The sequence below is a fragment of the Carassius carassius genome, chromosome 23, assembly GCF_963082965.1.
Source record: "Carassius carassius chromosome 23, fCarCar2.1, whole genome shotgun sequence".
NCBI lineage: Eukaryota > Metazoa > Chordata > Actinopteri > Cypriniformes > Cyprinidae > Carassius > Carassius carassius.
Window position 1 is genome coordinate 30,466,918 of NC_081777.1, and position 23,101 is coordinate 30,490,018.

The 23,101-nt window shown below is 35.4% G+C and overlaps 1 protein-coding gene across 1 annotated transcript in view; it reads left to right on the forward strand.

The window, feature by feature from the left end:
* relt (RELT TNF receptor) overlaps window positions 1-23,101 on the forward strand; it is a 32,090-nt gene that overhangs the window by 6,949 nt on the left and 2,040 nt on the right. The window contains exons 2-10 of the mRNA XM_059506932.1: window positions 8,806-8,880; window positions 11,497-11,589; window positions 12,514-12,698; window positions 12,838-12,890; window positions 13,993-14,247; window positions 19,476-19,556; window positions 19,649-19,727; window positions 21,630-21,851; window positions 22,419-22,575. Of these exons, the coding sequence (XP_059362915.1) occupies window positions 8,839-8,880; window positions 11,497-11,589; window positions 12,514-12,698; window positions 12,838-12,890; window positions 13,993-14,247; window positions 19,476-19,556; window positions 19,649-19,727; window positions 21,630-21,851; window positions 22,419-22,575 (1,167 nt within the window). The 5' untranslated portion in view covers window positions 8,806-8,838. The remainder of the gene's footprint in view (window positions 1-8,805; window positions 8,881-11,496; window positions 11,590-12,513; window positions 12,699-12,837; window positions 12,891-13,992; window positions 14,248-19,475; window positions 19,557-19,648; window positions 19,728-21,629; window positions 21,852-22,418; window positions 22,576-23,101) is intronic.

The window sequence follows — 23,101 nt, forward strand, 5'->3', positions numbered from 1 at the left end:
TCGAGAGGGATTCAGTCTGATTTGTGAATAAATTATTCTTGGTTTAAGGACCCATTTGGTTGTTCATTTAAGAACAGCTCTAAACGATTCAGTTTGGTTTGTGAAAGAATCATTCTTGGTTCAGTGAGTCATTGGAATGTTGATATAAAAAAATGCTCTGGGTTGCATTTCCCAAAAGCAATGTTTGCCAACAATGGTCGCAAGTTCCATCATTACCAACATAGTTCAACGATTCTGTGTTTCCCGAAACCATAGTTCAAACGAACATTCACAAACAGCATCGCAAATTTACGTGGTTGGAACTACAGCTCTTGAGCTGAATTAGAAGCATAGTTTCTTGATAGAAAGGGATATAAAATAAATATGGTCTTATGCAGTACAATCTATATATTCCATTCTATCTGAATATAAATGCATTTTAATCTTTGCATTTTTGCGCATCCTCTAAAAGCGCAGATTTTGAAGAGTGTGCATGTACATACATCCCTAAAGAGAACCCCGGAGTATGACGTAAGAGGTAACCTGCGATGAATCAGTCATCAAATAAAGCAAAATGACAGGGAACAAAAAATAGTAAATTAGTCATCAAGTGCTGTGTTCAATATAGCAGGATTTTAGAGATGTCTAATCGGTTAAATAGCAGAAGTTATTCCTCCACCACATGCGTGTGACTTCAATGGCCCTATGTTGAACTAATGTTCAAACGACGGAGATATGACCGTGTTCAGGGAACAATCGTAACCAGCTAGTTCGTTTCAACAACAATGCATCATACTATGGTGGTTAATCAGCGAGTTACGTCGTTGTACAGGAAACGCACCCCTGAGCTTATTTGTCTTATTTGTGAATTAATCATTCTTGTATAAATAAGTAAGTGAGTTGTTGATTTGAGACCTACTGACCAATTCGGTCTTATTTGTGAACAAATCAGGTTCCATGGGTTGTTGATTGAGAACTACTTTGAGCGATTTGAGAAAGTTTGACAGTTTGGTTTGAGTGTGAATCATTCTTAGTCCAAAGATTCAAGGGATATTGATTCAAAAACTGCTCTGAGCGAATCAGTCTGATTTATGAACGAGTCATTCTTGGATCAATTTGTCGGTGGGTATTTGATCTGGGTACTGCTTTGAGCGATTTAGTCTGGTTTGTGAACAAATCATTCTTGTTCTAGTGTCTCAGTGGGTTGTTTGTGAACCAGTTCAACCAATTCATCAAAAAGTTTGGACTCAAAAGAACAATTATTTCCTGAATCAGAATCACAAGCACTTTAAAGTTTTACTATGTGTGTTCGCTAGGAACTAAACCCAGGATCTTGGCATCCCTAGCACCATGTTGAGCTACAGGAATGTTAGTTTTTACACTAGCTGTGACCACAAAGACCAACACAAAGGGAAAAAGTTGCTATTCAGGATGTGATGATACAGCAACTGGTGCCGGGGCCACATTTGGTGCCCATTGAGGGTGTTATTAGATGGACATTTGACCGAAAGTTCCCTCTCCATCAGATGCAGGGCCACGTGACACAGGCCTGCACCCTCCGCAAAGGCCGGCATCCATTCATTAGCACAGGGCAGCATGGGTAATATGACATTCCTGTAGTGGAGGATAATTACGGGTTCAGAGAACAAGACACGGCCAGTGGATTTGGGTGACCAATTCATCTGAAAGCAGAGGTTGTGACCTCCCTTATTCTAGACATTCTAGAGAGTTAGCAAATGTGCTGCTTTTGTTAATGAATTTAACATAATTATTATATGCAACTATATATTCCATCCAAAGTGCTTCAAAATATTTTTGATGCTGGCACATGGGTGCGTTAAACATTCCTGCTATTACAGAACTGAAGGTGGAATTCTCCCCTGGGAACTGGGGTTGTTCCACATCAAGAAAGTCTTTTCCTGGGATTAAGATAATTTCCAGCTTGTTGAAATGAGCTTGTCTCCCTCCAGGTCTCTTCCTTGTCTTCTTGTTTTTCAGGCATTCTATTGTAAAAAAAAAAAAAAAAAAGTAGGCTAGTTCATAAAACTTAATATTTAAATTATTGACATTTAAATATTAATAGTTATAATATATATATAAATATAGTTTACATTTATATTAAATTTAATTAGATGATGCAACTTGAAGTACACCTATATATGTATTATGTAATGTTATATTGTCTTTGTAACACTGAAATAAAATTGGTGTAGGATTTATTTTGACCATTTTCACTCAAATTGCTAGTAAATTTAAAAAATAATGACAATGATATAAATAAAACATTAAGTTAAACATTTTTTTTAAGTAGAAAATAAAAATAAATACAAAAGTTAAAAATACCACAAATTACATTAACTTGAGTCATATTATATTATGTTATGTTATGTTATGTTATGTTATGTTATGTTATGTTATATTATATTAATATAATTAATATAATTAAGCTCATTTCTTCTTCACAAGGGTTTGGCTGTTTGCATTTTACAGTTATACCATTTCCATCTTATTCGCAGGTCATGCTGTGAGAATTTCAGATGTTGGCAATGTGGAATCACTTGACATATGGATTTCATTAATTTTAAATTGCCAGAATGATCTCAGCAATGTTATAGAGTTGTAACATAGATTCCTGCTTCGCCCAATTGATGCATCTTATGATTTATTCTTCCTTGTTTCAGTTATTTCATTTCCTTCTGTAAGGAATGATTTCTTTCTCTTTTTCTATTATAGATACATAGTGAAGTGTTTCCTGAATGCTTTGATAATCTGCAAAGCAAACATTAACTATGTTTCCATCCAAAGATGCGAATATAACTAATGCAAAACATTAATATTGCATAAAACTTCTGCGAATATAGCACCATTTCCATCCAATGAGTCAAAGAGAACAAAATCGTCAACTTCCTGATAAACTGGCACTAAATATCTATAAAACTAGGAGAAGCCACTGAATTTGATAATTTCATATGTAATAAATTACTTGGAGAACAGACCTAACACAATAAATGCGGTCATTGCTTTAAGAGGTTGTTGGGAACACAGTCATGTGAGACAGTTGGCTAATTCTACAGAAATATTTTGATGACAGATTTCCCCAGGCAATTCAGAACGAACAAAACAATATATAGATGTTGTGAAAGAGATCGGTCTGCTGGTTAGTCAAGTTATCCCATCTCGTAGCACAAAGTCACATGACTAATTTTAATGCACATCTTGGCATTTCCATCCAACGTTTTTTATGCAATAATCCAAAATGTGCATAAAAATAGGTTGATGGAAACATAGCTATTGAGTCTGTTCCCTTTCAGTTGGTGATGTCAGTGTGTCAATCAAACGAGTGGAACCCTACACCAGTGGCGTTCTTTCTCACCATGTCGGTTTGCATTCTCAGCACTGACATGGTTACTGCAAGCTTGTGTTTACTATGGTAAAACACTTAATGGAAAGATACAAACAGCAGCAGAAGTAGATGCACTGTACTCAGTACAAGTACTGACACTACTATAATTCCCTGTACTGTACTTTGCCAACACATGTTTTTATATGCTTATTTATTTACTATTTAACTTATTTAAACAATATATTGTCCCCTTAAATAGCTTCAGTGTATTTTGTAAGGCTAGCTTCACTAGTTGAAGTCAACAATCATAATTGTGTCTTGTGTCAAAATAGCTCTTCCAACACTGAGTAAACAACAAACAAACCTAAATATAGACACAGTCTAATACTTATGAGACAATCATGTATTTAATGGGGAAAAGAGCTATCGTTATGCTATCAGTGGTTTATGAATAGTCAAATCCCTTGTCCATAGGAGTAGATAATGGTATTTGTCCAGAATGGTGGTTGGCAACTGTTATTAAGGCATGACATCAAGGGCCTTATTTTGAACAGGCAGATGTTTCATCTCAGAGAATAATTGGTTTCCTCTGTTTTTCTTTGCAGAAACCACAGTAGAATGATGCACATGGCCCATAATCATGTTTGTGCATCGGTGACCTCGTCTTTTAAAAGCAAATGTTACAAAACAGGGACACGAGACACCTCTGAACAAGCAAAAAACACTTCATTTACCACTGCAGCTTCTTTAACTCTGATTAAAAAGCTATTAGCAAATGCGAAGTCATTCTTATTGGGTTTCAAAAGACAGTTCCACCCAATGATGTATTTTCCAAGTTCAAAAAAACATTTTTTTTATATGTCAGTAGGTTGAAATGTTTTTCAGAACCCTTTTCTATCTATCCATCCTTCCATCAATCCATCCATCCATCCATCATCCATCCATCCACCCATATACATACTACTGTGCTACTATTTGCATATTTAATGCATATATGCATTGCATATTTTTGCACTGTTGAATAGCTGGAGAGCTTGATTTTTTGTGGCACTAGCATTACCAAATGACAAAAATAATGTTTTCACAAAGGTTTTTTGTCTGCCATTGATCTGACTAACAGATGGTCCCATCCTAATGTCAATGTTGCTTTTCCCTGCTCAGTACATCATAGCTCGAGATGCTTATTTTGTTCATAAGCAACATAAAATGAAGCCCAATGCAGCTTTATGAGCAGAAACTCCCTTTTCATCCCATTGTCTGATGAGGTTTGTATTCGGTGTCCCTCTTTGGATGCTGTAATTGTTGCATAACATCCTTCACCCCTGGTGACAGAGGGATTGTGGTGGTCACCGGCCGCAGCACGTGGTTGGCATGAATCTTGAAACATGCAGGACGCACTAAAAAACATGCTGTTAGCAGCTGAAAACAAACGGTGGTCAGTTCATTTGAAGGAACAGAGAGACAGAGGGAGTAAAAGTGAGGGGAAAATGGAAAGTGTCTGGCTATTAAAATCCCAGGCTGCTGGGGATTTGAAGAAAGATGGTGTTGTTGAACATTCAGAGCGAGAACAGGAAGTGACACGTGGTCGTATAGCACGTCAGCGTTACAGAGTTACAAGAGCATCTCACATGGCTTGAGTTCTTTAATAAGGCCAATAAGGGTTTTTTTTAATGCTTTATTTTCTCATATTTTTATTTAGCAAGGATGCATTAAATAGTTATAAAAGAATTTAGTGTGAAAAATATTTAGTAACAGTAAAAAAATGCTGTTATTTTGAGCTTTCTATTTATCAAATAATTTTAAGAAATTGTATGAAAAATATGAAGCAGCACAACTGTTTTCAACATTGATAATAATAAGGAAATGTTTCTTGAGCAGCGAATGAAGGATCATGTGACACTGAAGATGATGCTGAAAATTCAGCTTTGATCACAGGAATAACTTACATTTTAATATATATTAAAATAGAAAACATAAATTCTAAAAATGTTTCATAATTTTGCTGTATTTTTGCACAAGAAATTTATTTTAATTCAAATTATTGAATTAATTCTTAAAATATTATGGGAACTTTTCTGTTGAATGTTCTCTGAACATTCTGAAAGTAGCAACATCATAAAACATTGGATGAACATCTTAAAAAACTTGTGCTAATGTTTTAAGAACATCATCAAAGACCAGATGACTCTGAACAAATGTTACATTAAAGTTACTGGAAAAATGTTTGTTCATAACTTTGAGAGAACCATGCCAAAATATTACGTTAGCCACAATTCTGAGAATGTTCCCTGTTTGGAACATAGAAGCAGATATAACCATAAAGTACTACAATCTTGTTTTATTATATACCAGCAAGCTCAGATGAAACAAGTCAAACAAACCTCCTGTTATTGTCTCAAGACCGTCCGTAGTGATTAACCAGAAGCATCATTACTGATTTGGGTGATCTTAAATGTTGTGGGACAGCTTTTATTAGTCAGCAAACATGATATATTGTGAACTGCATTTGATGCGTCTGTCTATTTTATGTGGTTGTAGCTAATCAATAAGAATGTATCAGTCTAGCGATGGCTGTCTGAAGCTTTGACTGTAGAACAGAGCTGTATTTTTGGACCGGGACTCTCGCTTTGTCTTGTATTATGGCTTGAATCCGGTCTAGAACTCGAGTGTGGATCCTTGAGCGATGTGCTGGCAGGACACAAGCTGCAAAACATGGCACTCCCAAAAGTCAGTCCAGGGCAACCCCTTCATCGTTCCCAATCTGTAACATGACAGCTCCTAAAATGGATAATTATAGGTGATTGTTTTATGTTTGTTGTTGTTTTTTTTTAACTTTATGCCATGTTTCATGCTCTCCCAAAGCCACCGAAATTGGACCATACCGAGCTAGAGCTGCAAGAACTGTAATTACAGTTTGTTGGGACTTTATTGCTGTTTTTCAACGAAAGAGCTCAATTTAAGCAGGCATGAGACAGCTGATCTTGAAATGTGAAGAATGAGCCATTTCTGTGTGGTGGTTTGTGGGTGGGCAGCCGGCCGGGGCAAAGGAGGAGGAGGTGGGCGTTTGTTCTTTGAACATTTCTCCCAGAAAGCCCTGTCATTTGTCGAGAAGGGCGAAGGGGTGATCGCTGCCAAAATTGTAAACTCATTTGTTTGTTGCTTTTCATATCTTCGCATTCTGAAACACTCAGAAGTTTAACTAGTCTTGATTTAAGCTGTTCCCCACCGGATATGGGTGAGACTAGTTATATTTAGTAGGAATTTTGCAGGTTGTTTTTAAAACCAATTTAACGTGATTCCAGATTCCAAATGACTTTAATATCCATGCATGAAAAAGCTGCTTTGATCTAGCATTGAATCAATATTTTCCAAGTCTTAATTAATGGAAAACAATGGAGGGAATTGTTTTACAGACTGTATCATGTTATTGTTATCTCTAGAAAAATTTTGTGGGATCGTTTATCATCCGAACATGCCAAACCTACATTAAAATATTTTGTGAGTGAATCTCACAAAATAAATTTCAGGTAACAGGATTTTTTAATTATTATTATTATTTTGCATATGGAAGAATATGAGTTAAAAACAGTTAAAGATCAATATATATTAATTAATTACATTTTGAGCCCATTAAGACATTTTTTGCATTAAAAAAATTGATTTAAATGAAAATCAAGCCTATTTTCTTTACAAGTCATCCATAAATATTTACCATTACTATTAGTTATTTAAATTTTAAATAATGAAAATAAATGAATGATAAATTCATTAAAATAAATAGTCTTACCTAATGCAAAAGAAATGTATTGGTTGATTTATTCCTCTGTTCCTAAAATCTGATTGGTTGATAGAGATGTAATGCCAGGTCAAACAAGAATGTTCCGGAAACGTGTGCTTCTTTGCATAATCACTTTCACCGTTAAGTTAGACATGTGTAGTGTGGGTATTGCATTTTTGCGGCAGTCATGTGCTACAGTCAGTGGCAGCACAGACCAGCATGGGCCAGAATGTCTTGTAGATGGACACGTGCTTTTTTAATCATTCATGTTTTATATTCTTCACTTGGGTTTACAAAAACTTACTTGGAATGTAAAAACCTCTTCACCACGATGTGTAAATCCTTAGTGAGCTCATCTGATTGGAGGATTGGGGTAAAGGAGGAGGGGCCTGTCGGGTGGTGGGCGGGGCTGTGGTTTTGAGTGGCAGTATAAGGAATGACAGCGTGATGCAGACAGGTACAGTGAGACACTGAGCAGAGCATCAGCTGTTACCAGGGCAACAGAGCACAGCATCACACTGGGGTAAGTGTGGCTCTCAGTGGGCACCTGTATGCATTCTGTTGTCATGACGACGAGATCAAAGCATTCTTTATCGTTTCCATATCTGCTGTGGAACTTCATGATGAAGTGTTATATAGCATTGTTTTATTTTTAAGTTTAAATAAGTTAATATTATATAGAGATTTATCTTAAAGAATCTTGTTTTTAATGTCTTTACACTGTAAGAAGAGTCTGTAAAAATAATCTAATAATATGATATAGTAATTTATTTTAATACGTTTTTTTTTACTAATATTTTGAATTATGCATTACATTGCATTTTGTTTTAGGGTAAAGGGAAATGTTTGTTAAATAATTCAGCTAAAAATTTCCTTTTTTTCCTACAGATTTTTTTTTATTGGTTTAGATTTTAATTATATATTTATATTTTTTACTTAATGTTCATTAAGTTAAAACTTATAAAATGAATAAAATTTGTTAATTCATTTCAAAGCTTAGGAAAATTCTCTGAAGTCTTGCATCTTGTGTATAAAATTAGAGAGAAAAAAAAGACAAATTGTTATGATTTCAAATGAATGTGGAGAGCAGCTCAGATCATTTGGTCTTGAGTTCATATTAAGTCTGTGATTTTTAATTTGCTCATGAAACACATTTTGAGACCTCGATGCAATCTCATTTTAAACTAGATGGGGGACATGTGAGTTTACCAATCATTTTCTTTGACACAAAATCTGAGAAGCAGGAAACTCTATCAGCTAAAGTCTGATCTCCAGTGAATCTCATGTATTTGAGAAAAGGGTTTGAGAAGCACAGCTGGCATCTCATGGTCTGGTGTGGATCTTGAAGTTTGTATGAGTGCAGAAATATTCCACTATATTCTCATCAGAGCACCATTTCTCTCTCCTGCTCCAGTTGATCCAGTAAGTGGTTTCTGGCCTGACTGGGCACATTTGGTCTAAAAATAGGCCAAGAAAAGCAGTGCTGCACCAAACCACAGGCCTGCTTTAGTTCAGCTGACTATTTATGTCACCCTTTAGCTTATAGATGACTCCTGTACACATACAAACCCACTGTGTGCATCACAAGAGAGTCTAAGTGCTGTTTACCTGTCTCTGGCATGGTGAGGTTAAGGTGGCTTCTGCTGACGCTGATGATGTTATATTTGCTGCATGTGTCATTGAGTTCCTGCCGTGTCTTTTTCAGATTACATGAGTATAGAAGAATATTTTGAAGAAGATGAAGAACCACCTTTACTGCTCAGCTCCTGTCTGTCTGATCGTAAGTATCACACTCTTCATTAAAGAGTGTGTGTGTGTGTGTGTGTACCTGTGATTACTGCGGTGTGCTGTCATCAGTAATTAATGAGGGATATTACAGTGAGGTTTCTCTCAGAACACTGTGTCTCTTCTCACACTTCTCTGAATGTTCCTTCCTTCACTTCACTGAGAACCTGCAGTGTAGTCAATGAAGAGACATCTCATTCTGTACTACCACAATTAGACAAGACACTACAGGCAAACACATTGTTTTTCATGCATTGGACAATTTTGAAATATTGAGCTTTATTTAGCTTGCATAACTTGTCTACTTTCAGGCTAGTGGCAAGCAACGTCCAAAATACATATTTTATTACACTTTATCTATTCGCATTGGTAGATTTCGATTAAGATACAAATTTTAAGTCTCAAAATGATTTTTTCGCTCATGCAATGTGCCAGAAATCCCTAACAGCACTCCCATACACCGGATTTTACAGTTTTATTACTACACTGAAAACATTTTGGTATAGAAACAAATTTCACTCATAAATGTCACAATTACAAACAGCAAGTAACACATTGAATTAAATATGGCATTTTTAAATAGAACATTTAAAACACTAAATCTAAACACTAAAACACCATTTTATTAACAACCAAAAAATTACAGTATTTTTATATTCTGAAGGTTTTTACAGAGGGGTTTGTTCATATATCATTTTGACTGATTTAAAAAGTTCCTAAAAAAAAAAGTCAATTATTTTTTTCTGTCAGTTGACAATATTTTCTGATTTATTACATGATAAAAAGAAATATCCAAATAAATCATCCAAAAATATGTCATAAAAAAAATATATATATATATATATATATATATATATATATATATATATATTGGATCTGGCTAGTGTTGTCACGGTACCAAAATTTCAGTATTCGGTACCGATACCAGTGAAAATCCACGGTTCTCGGTACCAATTTCGGTACCAAAACAAAACACAAAACTATGCTAATTTAAAAAAAAAACCTTTTTAGCACTAAAAATAAAACCAATGCCATTCTTTATACTTATTTACAATTGTGTTTAAAGTTTTTCTACAAGTTATATAATTATGAAAAACTGTAAACAAGTTTCACCCAAATTTAATTTGTCTTTTAATTTATGAAATTTAAACACATTTTATTTCTGGTAAATAAAGGGGATTTTCTATTAAAATTAAAACGTAAGAAATATTGTGATTTATTTCTTTAAAAAATAAAGTTTTATAAATTTTTTAAACAGTAGTAGCAGAATCACATACATTATGCTAAATAATAGTAATATTTCTAACACAATGCCTTTATGTAAAAATTAACTTTTAGGCCTAATGAATGCATATTTCTCATTTTAACTGAACTTAAGACTGGTGGTGATGCTTAAGATATTTTTGGTCATTGATGGTTTCTGTAAAAAAATAGTAATAGATCATATTAATTATTATTAAAAGATAATACTAATACTAATTCTACTATCATACCTACTAATGTATATCCAATGCACTATGAATTGATGAGCTGCTGGGTTCATGAATATTAATCACGTTGTCTGCGTTCGGTCAAACTGATTTGCTGAAATCGAAACAGGGACGTTACTAAATCAGCGCCAGCCAATGAAATTGCCATTTGCGCATTAGCTCCGCCCACTACCGGAGAAACCGGTATGTCTTCTGCTTGTTCAAAAATGAATATGAATAATTGTAAATGAACTCCATTACAGGAAAAGACAATAAAGAATAGTTTACATATAGCGTGTCGATTCAGCGTGGTAAGACTCTCTCTCTCTCTCTCTCTTTTGCATGTGTGAGAAACTGAAAAGATCGCTTGATGGAGAGAGAACTCTGAAGGTCAAATGCTGAAATTAATGCAAGCACCATGCGCTTCGGTCTATGCAGTAAACAAACCCGCACGTCTCTGTCATTCATTAATTCACACAGAGACGCGCAGAACACGGATTCATATTTCAAGCAACATTTGCGGCTTAACATTTACAGATAGTGGTCCATATGGAGATTTGATTTGATTAATTTATGCTAACTTTGACAAATTCTATGACTGTCCATCTTAAAATGTAAGTTTCATTTTCATGACTGGATTTTGAGATTCCGTCCTCATTTTCTGCTTCGCGGAAATCATAGCGCTGAACCGGGTTTGAACGGGACCTCGGTACTTAAAGAAACCTGGTACCGTCACATTTACATTTTTTAAGTACCGACTTGGTACCGAAGTACCGGGTCTTTTGACAACACTAGATCTGGCTTTATCCAGTGTTCAAATTTCTGTTTTGGAAATGTATGCAAATTAGTGCATATTTAACTAGCCAATACCTTTTTTTTTCGATTATTTAAACATAGCATTTCAGAAAACATGCTATACAAAACAAAAGTCTTAATGTATTGTGATTAATCAACTGGGGAATATATTGTGATATCTATTAATGAAGAAGTTCACCTGCTTTAAACTACACTTTACTGTCCTGTGTTTTACCCACTGTATTATCCTAATAGTTATACAGCAGTAAGTTCTAGTTTGTTTCTCACAGGCCTGAGTGTATGTGTAATTTTAACACTTACTGGTGTGGTGTGGTGTGTGTCTGTAGCTGCTGGAGTTATGGGGGACGTTAGCGGCGCAGTGTCGGTGGGAGGACGGGTGTGTGTGTCCGCTCTGTCCAGCCGGACAGGAGCCCACCACGGTGAGAGATAACACCACCAAAACACACTCCACAAAACATGTGCCTGGTCCAGTATGTCCTATATTATGATCTCTGTACAGAGAATTCACTACACTTTACACATATAGCAGAAAAACACAACAGCTTCTGTTAAAATGTATCATATGATTGCATTTATGCACATCCAAGATCTCGATGGTTTTTTTTATCATCTGCCAAACCTAGTTTTGTGAGTGTATCTGTCCAAGGGAAACATGTCCAGGGAACATTTCACTAAAAAAAAGAAAAGAAAAAAAATTATATAAAGAGAATTAAATAAATTTTTAGGCCCATTTAAAACTTTTTTTTTTTGCATTGTGACATTATTTCTTTACATTTTCATTGCCATTACTATAATGTATCTGTACATTTTATGTTTTATATTTATTTTTAAACCATTGTGCTTACAAGTAAAGCTTCTTAGAATCCCAAATATCGGCCGATATATCGGCCTTGGCGATATATCGGTCGACCGCTAATAAGTGCAGCCTTAGTAAGCAGTGAAGAGACTTCTTTCAGAAACTTATAAAGATATTTTATCTCAAATTTGATATGAATCTTTTAAAGAAACACTATAATCAAATCAAGCAGACAAAAAAGTCAAGCATACGCCCGTATTAATGATGCAAACAGCTCCATAGAGTTCATTTGTTGTCTGTTAAAACTTACTCCACCTAGGTTTAATTTCCATTATGAACCCAGTGGCCCAGCTGTTAAATTAAAACCCCATCTCCTAAGAGTTGATACAGTTATTTTTTTGTCATTTGTATTCTTCTTTTTAGTAATGTATTTATAAAATGCATTTCAGTGCAGAAATTGATACCATGCTATGAGAGACGTAACAGCTTGTTCTTTCACACAATTTGTGGTTATGTCATCTTAGTGGTGTGTATTTGTTTCTTTAAGGCTTGCGGGGAAGTTGAGGGTCCTGGTGAGACCGGATTGTGCCGGACTTGTCCAGCAGGCACCTTCTCTGAAACCAATGACACTGAGCAGTGCCGCCCACATGTCTCCTGCAGGACACTGAAGCGCTGGATCTCGACCGCACCGACCTCGCATTCTGACGCCGTGTGTGGAGGATGTCTTCCTGGGTAAAGAACAAAAAAATCTTCATCATTGCATCACTTTGGTGTCAGAGCAGATGTGTTTTCCTAGTCTCACAAACTTTCCAAGACTGAATGAAATTGAAAGCATAGAGGGGGCGTATTGCTGAACTGACATATTTTTCAGGTTTCACCCTGCTGCTACATGGAAGTCCTCCACCCTCCACGCCTGCGTCAGGAGTAAGTGTTTAGCATTTTATACATCAGTGTTGTGTGAACATTACACAGCGAACCTGGTAACTGAGGACCACACCTATCTGTTCAGTTTACTCTTCATAAACAATAAAGTACATAGAAGAAAAAAATATATATATTTGAATTGAACAGTATTAACATAAGAATAAAGAATTCTTCTGCAAGATAATAAGGTAGAAACTCATTCCAATACATTGGCTTTATCACAATAACTTCAAATGCGACTCATCCAACAGTCAGAATTTTAACTTTTGTTGTTATTTTTAAAATATTCACTATTATTATTTATAGTAAATCTTGTTAGATTCTCATTACTGTAATGAATTTTTAAACAGCATAAATTATAGAAAATCTTACATTTATATATATATATATATATATATATATATATATATATATATATATATATATATATAATTGGAAGAACGATTTTACAAAGTGAATTTTCATTATTATTTACAGCAGGTTCTGCATTTTCATGGGTTAAGATAAAAGATTTTCGTTATTAGAGAAAATAAAAACAACTTATCACATTAAAAACGGCTCCTTTATTGGTAGTAAAAAAAAAATTGACAAGCCAAACGATACGAATCTCTGAGTAACATGGTTTTTATTTATGCCATGAAATTAATATCATTCTGTAAAATTATTATAATGATCTACGCAAAAAGCATTTTGAACGTCTCCAGCATTTTTTATAATTTTCCAAAAACTATACTTCACCCATTATGCATGTTATCACATCTGTCGAAAACTTAAGCTGGCTGTTGGTTGGAATATTAGCACACTACAAATATCGACATAACAATCAATCACTTTGCTGAATATTTGATAGCTAAGAAATAAATAATTACCTTACGATCCATCTGTTTTCAAATTCACCTAATTTGAATATAACAACACCAATGTCGATTTTTTTGACAATGTCAATCAATGTTTTAAAAGATAAATGCAATTATCAAAGTTTGATCAAATGTTGTATAATGATTCATTTTTAAATGTTTTGTTACATTTAATTACCCCTTTTGAGCCATTTAGAATTGCAATCATTTGTTGTAAGTAATTATGTCTATGTGTATATCTATAGAGCCATACAGCCGGCGGAGACGTAACGTTGTTAAGAGCGCCCCCAATAGGTCTGGAGTGGGAGGCGCAAACACCACCAGCGTTCAGGGTCCAGAGGAGAAGAGCACAGAGTACGCTGTGTTTGCACTGGTGCCCATCTTCTGTGTGATGGGCTTGCTGGGAATTCTCATCTGCAACCTACTCAAGAAGAAAGGCTACCGCTGCAATGCAGAGAAAGACGAGGTGGATGCAGAAGCCGCCACTCCACAGAAAGAAGGTACGGGACACAATCACAGAAATATATATATTCAGCTATGACTCAATAAACTGATAAAAAGTTGACATTTATGATGTATGTTACTTTCTATTATTATTTCTATTTCAAATAATGTTCCATTGATCTTTTCTGAAATCCTGAACATATATAACCACTGTAACCAACAGGGCACTCAGGGCACTTCTGGGAAGTTTTTGTGCATTGGGAATCATATTTTTCAAATAAAGCAAGGGTAACACTCATTTTACATACATCAGACGTTGAAAATGACATAAATATGACACTGGACAAATGCATAAAGTGCAGCATAATTTGAAATCACGTTTAAAGCATTCATTTAACACGGCTGATCTCACAGCTGGATTCAAATACATTTGCAATGTTTGTGAAATTAAATAATTGTTAGTCATTCAAAGATTTGTTTAAATGAAATAAATGCGTATTTGCTTAATGCTGATGGCAAACCAGAAAGTATTTTAAACTTTGCCTACCTATTACTAATAATATAAAAGCAATCGTTATAATACTTTTTGTATACATTATTTCCTTTAACCGTTCTATCTGATTATTAGACAGACTGCTATCCGTGTTCGAGCACTTCAAACACATCAGCCAAGCAAAAAAACATATCAGGCGATGCCAATATTTGAAAAATGCCAAATATAGGCCAATACATTTTCATTGTCATTACTATAATGTACCTGTACATTTTATGTTTTATATTTATTTTTAAACCATTGTGCTTACGAGTAAAACTTCTTAGAATCCCAAATATCGGCCGATATATCGGCCTTGGCGATATATCGGTCGACCGCTAATAAGTGCAGCCTTAGTAAGCAGAGAAGAAACTTCTTTCAGAAACTTAAAAAAATCTTATCTCACATTTGATATGAATCTTTTAAAGAAACACTATAATCAAATCAAGCAGACAAAAAAGTCAAGCATACGCCCGTATTAATGATGCAAACAACTCCATAGAGTTTATTTGTTGTCTGTTAAAACTTAGTCCACCTAGGTTTAATTTCCATTATGAGAACCCAGTGGCCCAGATGTTAAATTAAAACCCCTCCTCCTAAGAGTGAAACTAAATATATTCATTGCACGCAATAAGAACAGAGTGTTTTCTTCTCCTTTATGTGCATGTGTACCAGTGGGTAGAGCCGCAGCTGTTGTGATGAGCTTAGTGTTTCATCTACAGAGGCGCTAGCATATGATGGTTCAGGTTCTGCCTGTATATCGGGTACAGTGTAAATGACACCTTAATTGCAGCATGTTTTGCAGCTGAATAAGCAGAGCAGCAGAGCTGGATTTGGCATTTTTCTACGGATGTCAGGCAGCAAAATTGTTTGTGTTCAAAAGAAAAAAGTAGAAAAAGGAAGTTAGTCTTGTAAGCCACAAGAGGCTGTGCATGATTTTCTGAAAATGTGCTCAACCTCAGGTCATGCAAGATGTATATGAGTTTGTTTATTCATCAGATTTTGGAGAAATGTACCATTTTATCACTTGCTCACCAATGGATCTGAATGGGTGCCGTCAGAATGAGATTTCAAACAGTTGATCAAAACATCATAATAATCCACAAGGAATCCACACCATTCCAGTCCATCAGTTAATGTCTTGAGAAGTGAAAAATCATTGTAAAAAAAAAAACTAAGATTTCATTAATCAGTTTTGAAGTCCTCTGTCCATAATAATGTTTTTTTTTTTCAGTGAACCGTTTTTTTTTTCAGCACCGTTTACAAACCAAAACATATATATGCGAAAATGTGAGTGGATTTTAATGTGGTAGGACAACATAAAATGCACTTTTTCACTGGAGGAAGTGTTATTATGGATTATGGATTATGGATTCATATTTTAGCCAGAAGCAACAGTTTAAATTTAAAATATCTTAATGGAGTTGTTTTTTAAAAACACACGCTTCTGGCTTCACAAGAACGGCTTAATGACAGCTTTGTTTCTTACAAAGTTGCATCTTTTCATTTTACAAGACATTGAATGATGGACTGGAGTGGTGTGAATTAGTTGTGGATTATTATGATGTTTTTATCAGCTGTTTGGACTCTCATTCTGACGGCACCCATTCACTGCAGAGGATCCATTGCTGAGACAGTAATGGAATGCTACATTTCTCCAAATCTGATGAAAAAACAAACTCTTTGTCCTGGGGTGAGTAAATTTTGTCATAAAAATGTGATTTTTATTTTTATTTGTTTGTGCAAAGCTTGTGCAGTGCTACAAAGTTTTCAGGGAGTTGCTATGTGATTGCTAAAGCGTTCTCTCATTTCCTCATCTATCTTTGAGCAGCACAACACTCCCACTGTATCAATAATTCAGTCGGTTTTGTGCTAGGGGGTGTTTTCTAACTCCTATCACCATACTGTAGACTAGCTCTAACATGGTCAGTGTGAACTACATCAGATTCACATCGACCTAGACACACCTTAACTACTAAAAACTGCTAGACCGCCAGGTGAAACCTCTATTGTAAGTGTTCCTACATACACAGAAGAAGAAAATAGCCTATTGGGTGCACTGTTATGCACCATTTATGTAAGAAGTCTTGGGAGCAACACGTGTTGAAAACATTACAAGATAGTCGTTAGGTGTTTAATAATGAACATCTTGGCTCGAGTGGAGTCTGAAAGCTTGTGTTGTATAAGTCTGGGTCGGATCCAGGACGGCGTAGAGCAGGTGATGGCATCCAGATGAAAGAGGATGATGAGCCTCTGGGGTGTAATGGGCTCAGAATCACTAACGAAATCAGTAATGACGTTTGCAGTCAGAATGCAGCGTTCCATTCGATTTCTGATGGTGCAGTACTAAATTAAATGTCTTTTATTGGCACTTTTTTTTGGAGCTGGAATGATTGCATAAGCACTTGCTTTCAAGCACTCAAGAGCTCTTCTACCTCGACCAGCATTTCAATGCTGTAGAGTCTAACAGTTATCTGATATATAGCCATTGCACATATACATATATTGTCATTTCAGCTGTGAGAGGTCTGGTGCAGTATGCAATAGTAAATGATTCAGGTATTGCATCAGTATACTGTTTGTATAGTATTTTGCCATTGGTCACACCTGCTATTCTGAGATAAAACCATAAAGGTGTCAAAGATGCATTTCCCAGCAGCCTCCTGTCACCGCAGAGAAAGTTCAGGCACAATAGGTGTACCAGTACAATAATGACAGAGCTAAAAAGAGCCTTTTTATGGCTCACAGCAAGTTCGGAATTAGATTGAAGCTATTGGATTAGATTGTTCTGCAATACCTTGCATCAAGTTTAGTGGGTAATTTTATTGTAGATAGAAAAAAACAGACCTCAGAATAACCTCACTCTATCATCTGAAGCTAGAAAGTGCAAAAATGTTGCTTTGGTTATTTTATAGCTGCAAAATCACATTTTAAAAACAAAAACATGATTTCAATTAGTAGGCTATAAACTCCACAAGATGGCTTTCAGAATTTGTGCAGTATATAACACAACTTTTATAGTAAAATGTACATGTGGAAATTTTTTAAATGAAATGAATACTTTGATCTATTTTTATGTTACAAAATATTTCTTTTTCAAATAAATGCTGTTCTCTTGAACCACACATGAAGTATTCTAAAAAATAAAATGTAAGACAGTTTTCACAAAAGTATGAAGCAGGACAACCGTTTTCAACATTAAGAAGAATATTAAATGTTTCTTGAGCAGCAAATCAGCATATTAGATTGATTTCTGAAGGATTGTGTGACACTGAAGACTGGAGGAATGATGCTGAAAATTAATCTTTGCATCACAGGAATAAAATACATTTTACATTATGTTCAATTAGAAAACAGATATTTGAAATTGTAATAATATTCAAACTTTTACCGTTTCGATTTTTTTATCAAATAAATACAGCCTTAACAGTATCCTTCAACACCAAACAGACAAGTCCCACAAGGTTTTATCAGTCGAGACTTACACACTTCTCTTGTCAGATGTTTTGCTTGATTACAATAGAAGAGCAGAAGCATTAGTATGATTCTAACAGAGTGTCTTTGGTTGATCAGAATAAGATAGTGGCGCTGCAGTGCTGACGTTCATTCTGGATGAATATAGCAGAGTGCTGAGTGAGCTGTTCTACATACAGTACGTCCCCAGCTGCCTCGCTCTGGAACTCTGGGATATAGTTACCATATAGACACTTATAGCTGCCCACTGAGCCTTCTGTATGCTATAGATTCGCAAATGCATCACAATAGAGACTGTCAGAGTTTAGCACATTTTTGGTGTGATCTGAATCCGTCTGCCTGTGGTGTTTAATGGTGAATTGGTGTGTTTTTACTCTTCTGAGGACGGACGGAGTGCAGCGGCTTCCCTGTGCTTTTAAACTCTTTTAAAAATAGTACATAATGATGGGGATGACATCACAACAGTACAAACACACACCCACAGAGAAGTGTCAAATACTGATGGAGCTTCAAAATAATATTTGTTCAATGTGAAGCTCACAAAACCGGTCAGAAACATGAATGTGTCACCCATATCATTTGCACAAAGAAGGTGAAGCTTATTTTTAGGTAATTAAAGCTCACTTTCCCTCAAATTGTCAAATCTGTGAAACAGTGCTGTTTTAGAATTATTTATATACTATTATTGCATTCTTTCATTTTGTATATTCACTTTTATTCGTAGTTTTTAATTTAATTTTATGTGATTTCAATATGTGCAAATTGTAATATTCCTATTTAGCTTCCATTCATTTGTGTTTATTCACTTTTTAATTATTGTTATGTATTTAATTATTTAAGTTAGTTGGCAAGGCAAACATTTTTAATTCTCATTTAGGTTTTTCTTCTGATATTTATATAATATTATCTTATTTCAATTACAGAAATGATTTTAATAGTTTTTGCTATAGTTAACAATAATAACACTGTTTTGAAGTGTGAGGAAAAATGACACTTAAATTGTAAAATCTTTGTACAGTATTTGTTGTACTAAATTAAAGTGAATAAAAAATGTTATTTTAAATCTTGTGTGAACTAGATGATTTTGCTCATTATATAACAGTTATCAGGTGGAAAAATACAAATAAATTTAATAAAATAATGTAAAAAAAAAATTATTAAAAATGCAACAAAAAAATTATTTCCAACAATTAAAATTGGTTAATTACGTAAGAGCAAATAAAATATAAACCATAATAAAAAGTGTACAGACTTAAAGGGTTTTGCTTTTCTCCTCAGGAAACCTTTGTCCGTACATTGTTGATGACCCCAATGAAGACACCATCAGCATTCTGGTGCGGCTCATCACAGAGAAGAAAGGTGTGCAATGTTTCCTGACACTTTCAGCTCACCCTCACATCACACTGTGAGATCAGAGTCTCATTGCATCTCGATGTGTTTGTGTGTTACAGAAAATGCGGCCGCTCTGGAAGAACTTCTGCAGGAATATGAGAATAAACAGATGGCCCTCAACAAGAGCTCCTCCATCAGGTAAGAACACACACAAACCTGCTCAAAATCACTTTTGAAAACTCACACGCAGCACACAGAGAAGAAACTGAGAAAATGAATTGTCCATAAATATTTCTTAATGGCCATGCAACTACATTTTGTCTTTTTTTTATTGCACAATATAATTTTGTCCTTCACACGATGGGATTTTGTTTTTTCCTTGAACATTAGTGACACACAGTGCAGGTCTAAACTAATAATTTGTTATGAGTAAAAAGTCACTTTAAACCATGTATGTTGCAGTTCTTAAGAAAGTTACAAAGCCAGTTTATATTCACATTCCCTGACTAGGTAGAGAGTGACTTTGTTAATGCTTGTCAATCTATTTTATTTGCTTGAATGCTATTTTTTAAATATTTCCATTATGAATAATAATAAGCAAGTGACTAGCAAAGCATGTAATTTATGAGATTATAGGTTTAATGTTGCCTTATGAGATAATTGCACGTTTTAAAGTGCGAAATGTACATTTTACACATGAGACTGAACAATGAAATGTAAATTTTTATTCAGCAAGGATGCATTAAATGTATCAACAATAACGATGTTTACAATGTTTGTACAATTTGTACTAAATATGAAGCAGCACAGCTCCCTTCAACATGATAAGAAATATTTATTAATAAGTAAATCAGCATATAAGTATGATTTCTGAAGATCATGTGACACTGAAGACTGGAGGAAAGATGCTGAAAATACAGCTGTGCATCACAGAAATAAATTACATTAGAACATCATATATTTAACAAAATAAAACAGTTATTTTAAATTGTAATAATATTTCATAATATTAAAGTTTTACTGCATTTTTAAACAAATAAATGCAGCCTAGTGAGCATGTAATGTTCCTGTATGATTGAAGATTGTCACAGTTCATTCTTGAATGGTTGCGTGACTCATCTCCAGCCTAATGAAATGAACTGAGCGCTGAGAGGAATTCCCAGTTGTGAAACAGAAAGCAGTTTTCCGTTAGCTGAGATAAAGATGCAGCTCATTCTTGTAAACTCCTTAATGAAAAATCAGTGTAATGTTAGAAGAGCTGAGGGAGAGATCGTGTCTGTGTTAATGAGTTTGCACCTGGTTTACAGCACTGACAAGTCTCTAAATCAAGAAGGAAGTGCTTGTTCATTTTCCAAATGCAACATCACCACAGTGAGGTCAAGGTCCCTTAAAAAGCATAGAGGGAGCTTTCTATTTTCTCTTTTTTTTTTCGAAAATGTACTTGTTTCGGTCATTATTGTAGATTTATGTGTATATTTATTGACCGTTTTCCCATGCATCCAATCAGATTTCAGAGTCATAATCATGCATTTTATAATGTCAAACACATCATAACAATCAGAGACAAAGCCTGCTTCATCTCTTTGAAATCACAGTTGTACAGTGACTTCTGGGAAATTTACTGGCACAGATCTGGAGATCTGGCGTGCCGCCATCATCAGCGCCTGCTGAAATAACAGCTCAGTTCAAGAGATGCTTTAATTCACCCTTTTCTGCAGGCAGAGAGCTCAGGGCCTCTGACATCATCACAATGGAACTATGGGAAGGGGCGGGTGGATATCAAGGCTCATGAATGGAGTGTGGTTCATGTGCTCTCAGTGTGCTTAGAGAAGGCCTGAATAGACTTCAAGACGTATTTTAAGAACTATCTGTGCATGCCTGTTTCGGTACAATAATCAAGCTTCATTGGTATACCAAAGAGTGTGGTTTCTAAGGTCTTCTGCGTGGTTTAAGGTGCTGCTATGTGGTTGCTTGGGTGCCATGGCTTGAATTTGGCTAGCATCATTTCCAGTCTGTTGTACCTTTGTTAAAAATATTTTACACTCAACAGTATTGTTATGAGTTTGTAAGTGCCTCTCTGTCTGTGTATCTCTGTCTCAGGTTTCCGGCTCTTCCTCATTTCTCTCCGTTCCGGTCGTTGCCTCGGCTGTGTTCTCATCAGCATCATTTGCACACTATAAATGGTCTAGCGCCGCGCTCCGGCCTCTGCTGCTCCCGCTGCAGTCAGAAGAAGTGGCCCGAGCTGCTGCTGCCCTTCGATACGCACAAGAGCCCCACTAACCTGGCCAAGACCCCGGAGGTCACCATCCTGTCTGTAGGGAGGTGAGAAAAAGAGAATAAATTATACAATTCTGTCAATTCTGAGGAGAAAGGCCTTCGTGTGTTGTTTCAATCCATACAAGAGAAATCTGTTTCAAGCTTGTTTTTTAAACTGGTGAACATAATTAGACAAAACAGATGTACTTCCCATACAGAGACCATCCAAACTATTTTTCCACAATATTCTTATGCAGTTTCGTATGTGTTATTATCTTATTATTATAGCATTTATTAATATTTTAAATGACGTTCAAATTTCAATTAGCAATTTTTTTTGTATATATATATATATTACCGATCATAATTAGTTTTACAAAAAAAAAATTAATCACTAGCCAAAACTGAAAATATTCATCCATGATAGTGGAGTGTATCAACGAGCTCACTAGATTTTGGCTGAAAGTGGAAATCCCAATGACTGAATGAATCAGGTGTGTTGGTTTGAGATGGTGATTCATGTCTCATTCTCACACACACACACACACAAACACACCCGGTTCTGCTCACAGTGACACATCAGGCCTGTAGTTTCTCTTACTGACCTCTGTGTCACCCGCATGTGAACGGCAGGTTTCAAGTCGCTCAGATCCCAGAAGTGAAGTCATCTTCCAAGGAAGCGAGTGATACAGACTCCATGGACAGCGGCCACACCGAGCCTGCGGAAGAGCGCTCCCTGCTGGGCGTGTCCTCTTCCTGTAACTCCGCCTCCTCAAAGTCCAGACAGGAGGTGAGTGAGTAAACAAGCAGAACAGGAATATTCCTCCAAGCACTCAGTTTGTAGTTTCCTCTTCCTCATCTCTGCCCTGACCTGAAGCTCATTGTCTAAAGCCTTGTGTAAAAATCCCTGCAGGAAGTCTGGTGCATGTGTCACCAGTAGATGAAAAAGAAACACTCAGAGTTATTTCTTGAATCATAGCTAATGCATCCAGGTTCGTGAACATCCGGGAAAAACACTGTAGAAAATCTTTAAAAAATGCCCAATATTATCTAACTTAATGAAGCTGAGTTTAAAATGGCATTAACATTTTTCATCGCATACAGTGTTTTTGCAAAATAAGAATAAAGATATATATCAGATTTAAGGCAGCTGTCAAAGTCTTAGTTTTAAATGATAAAGTATTAAAATTCAAAGTATTCAAACTGTATTATTTAACTTACATTATTCAGAGGAGTGTAAAGATATTTTTAAATACTGGCATTTAATGTCAGAAAACGTAATATATACACAAGCTTATTAATAAATACCGTATTTT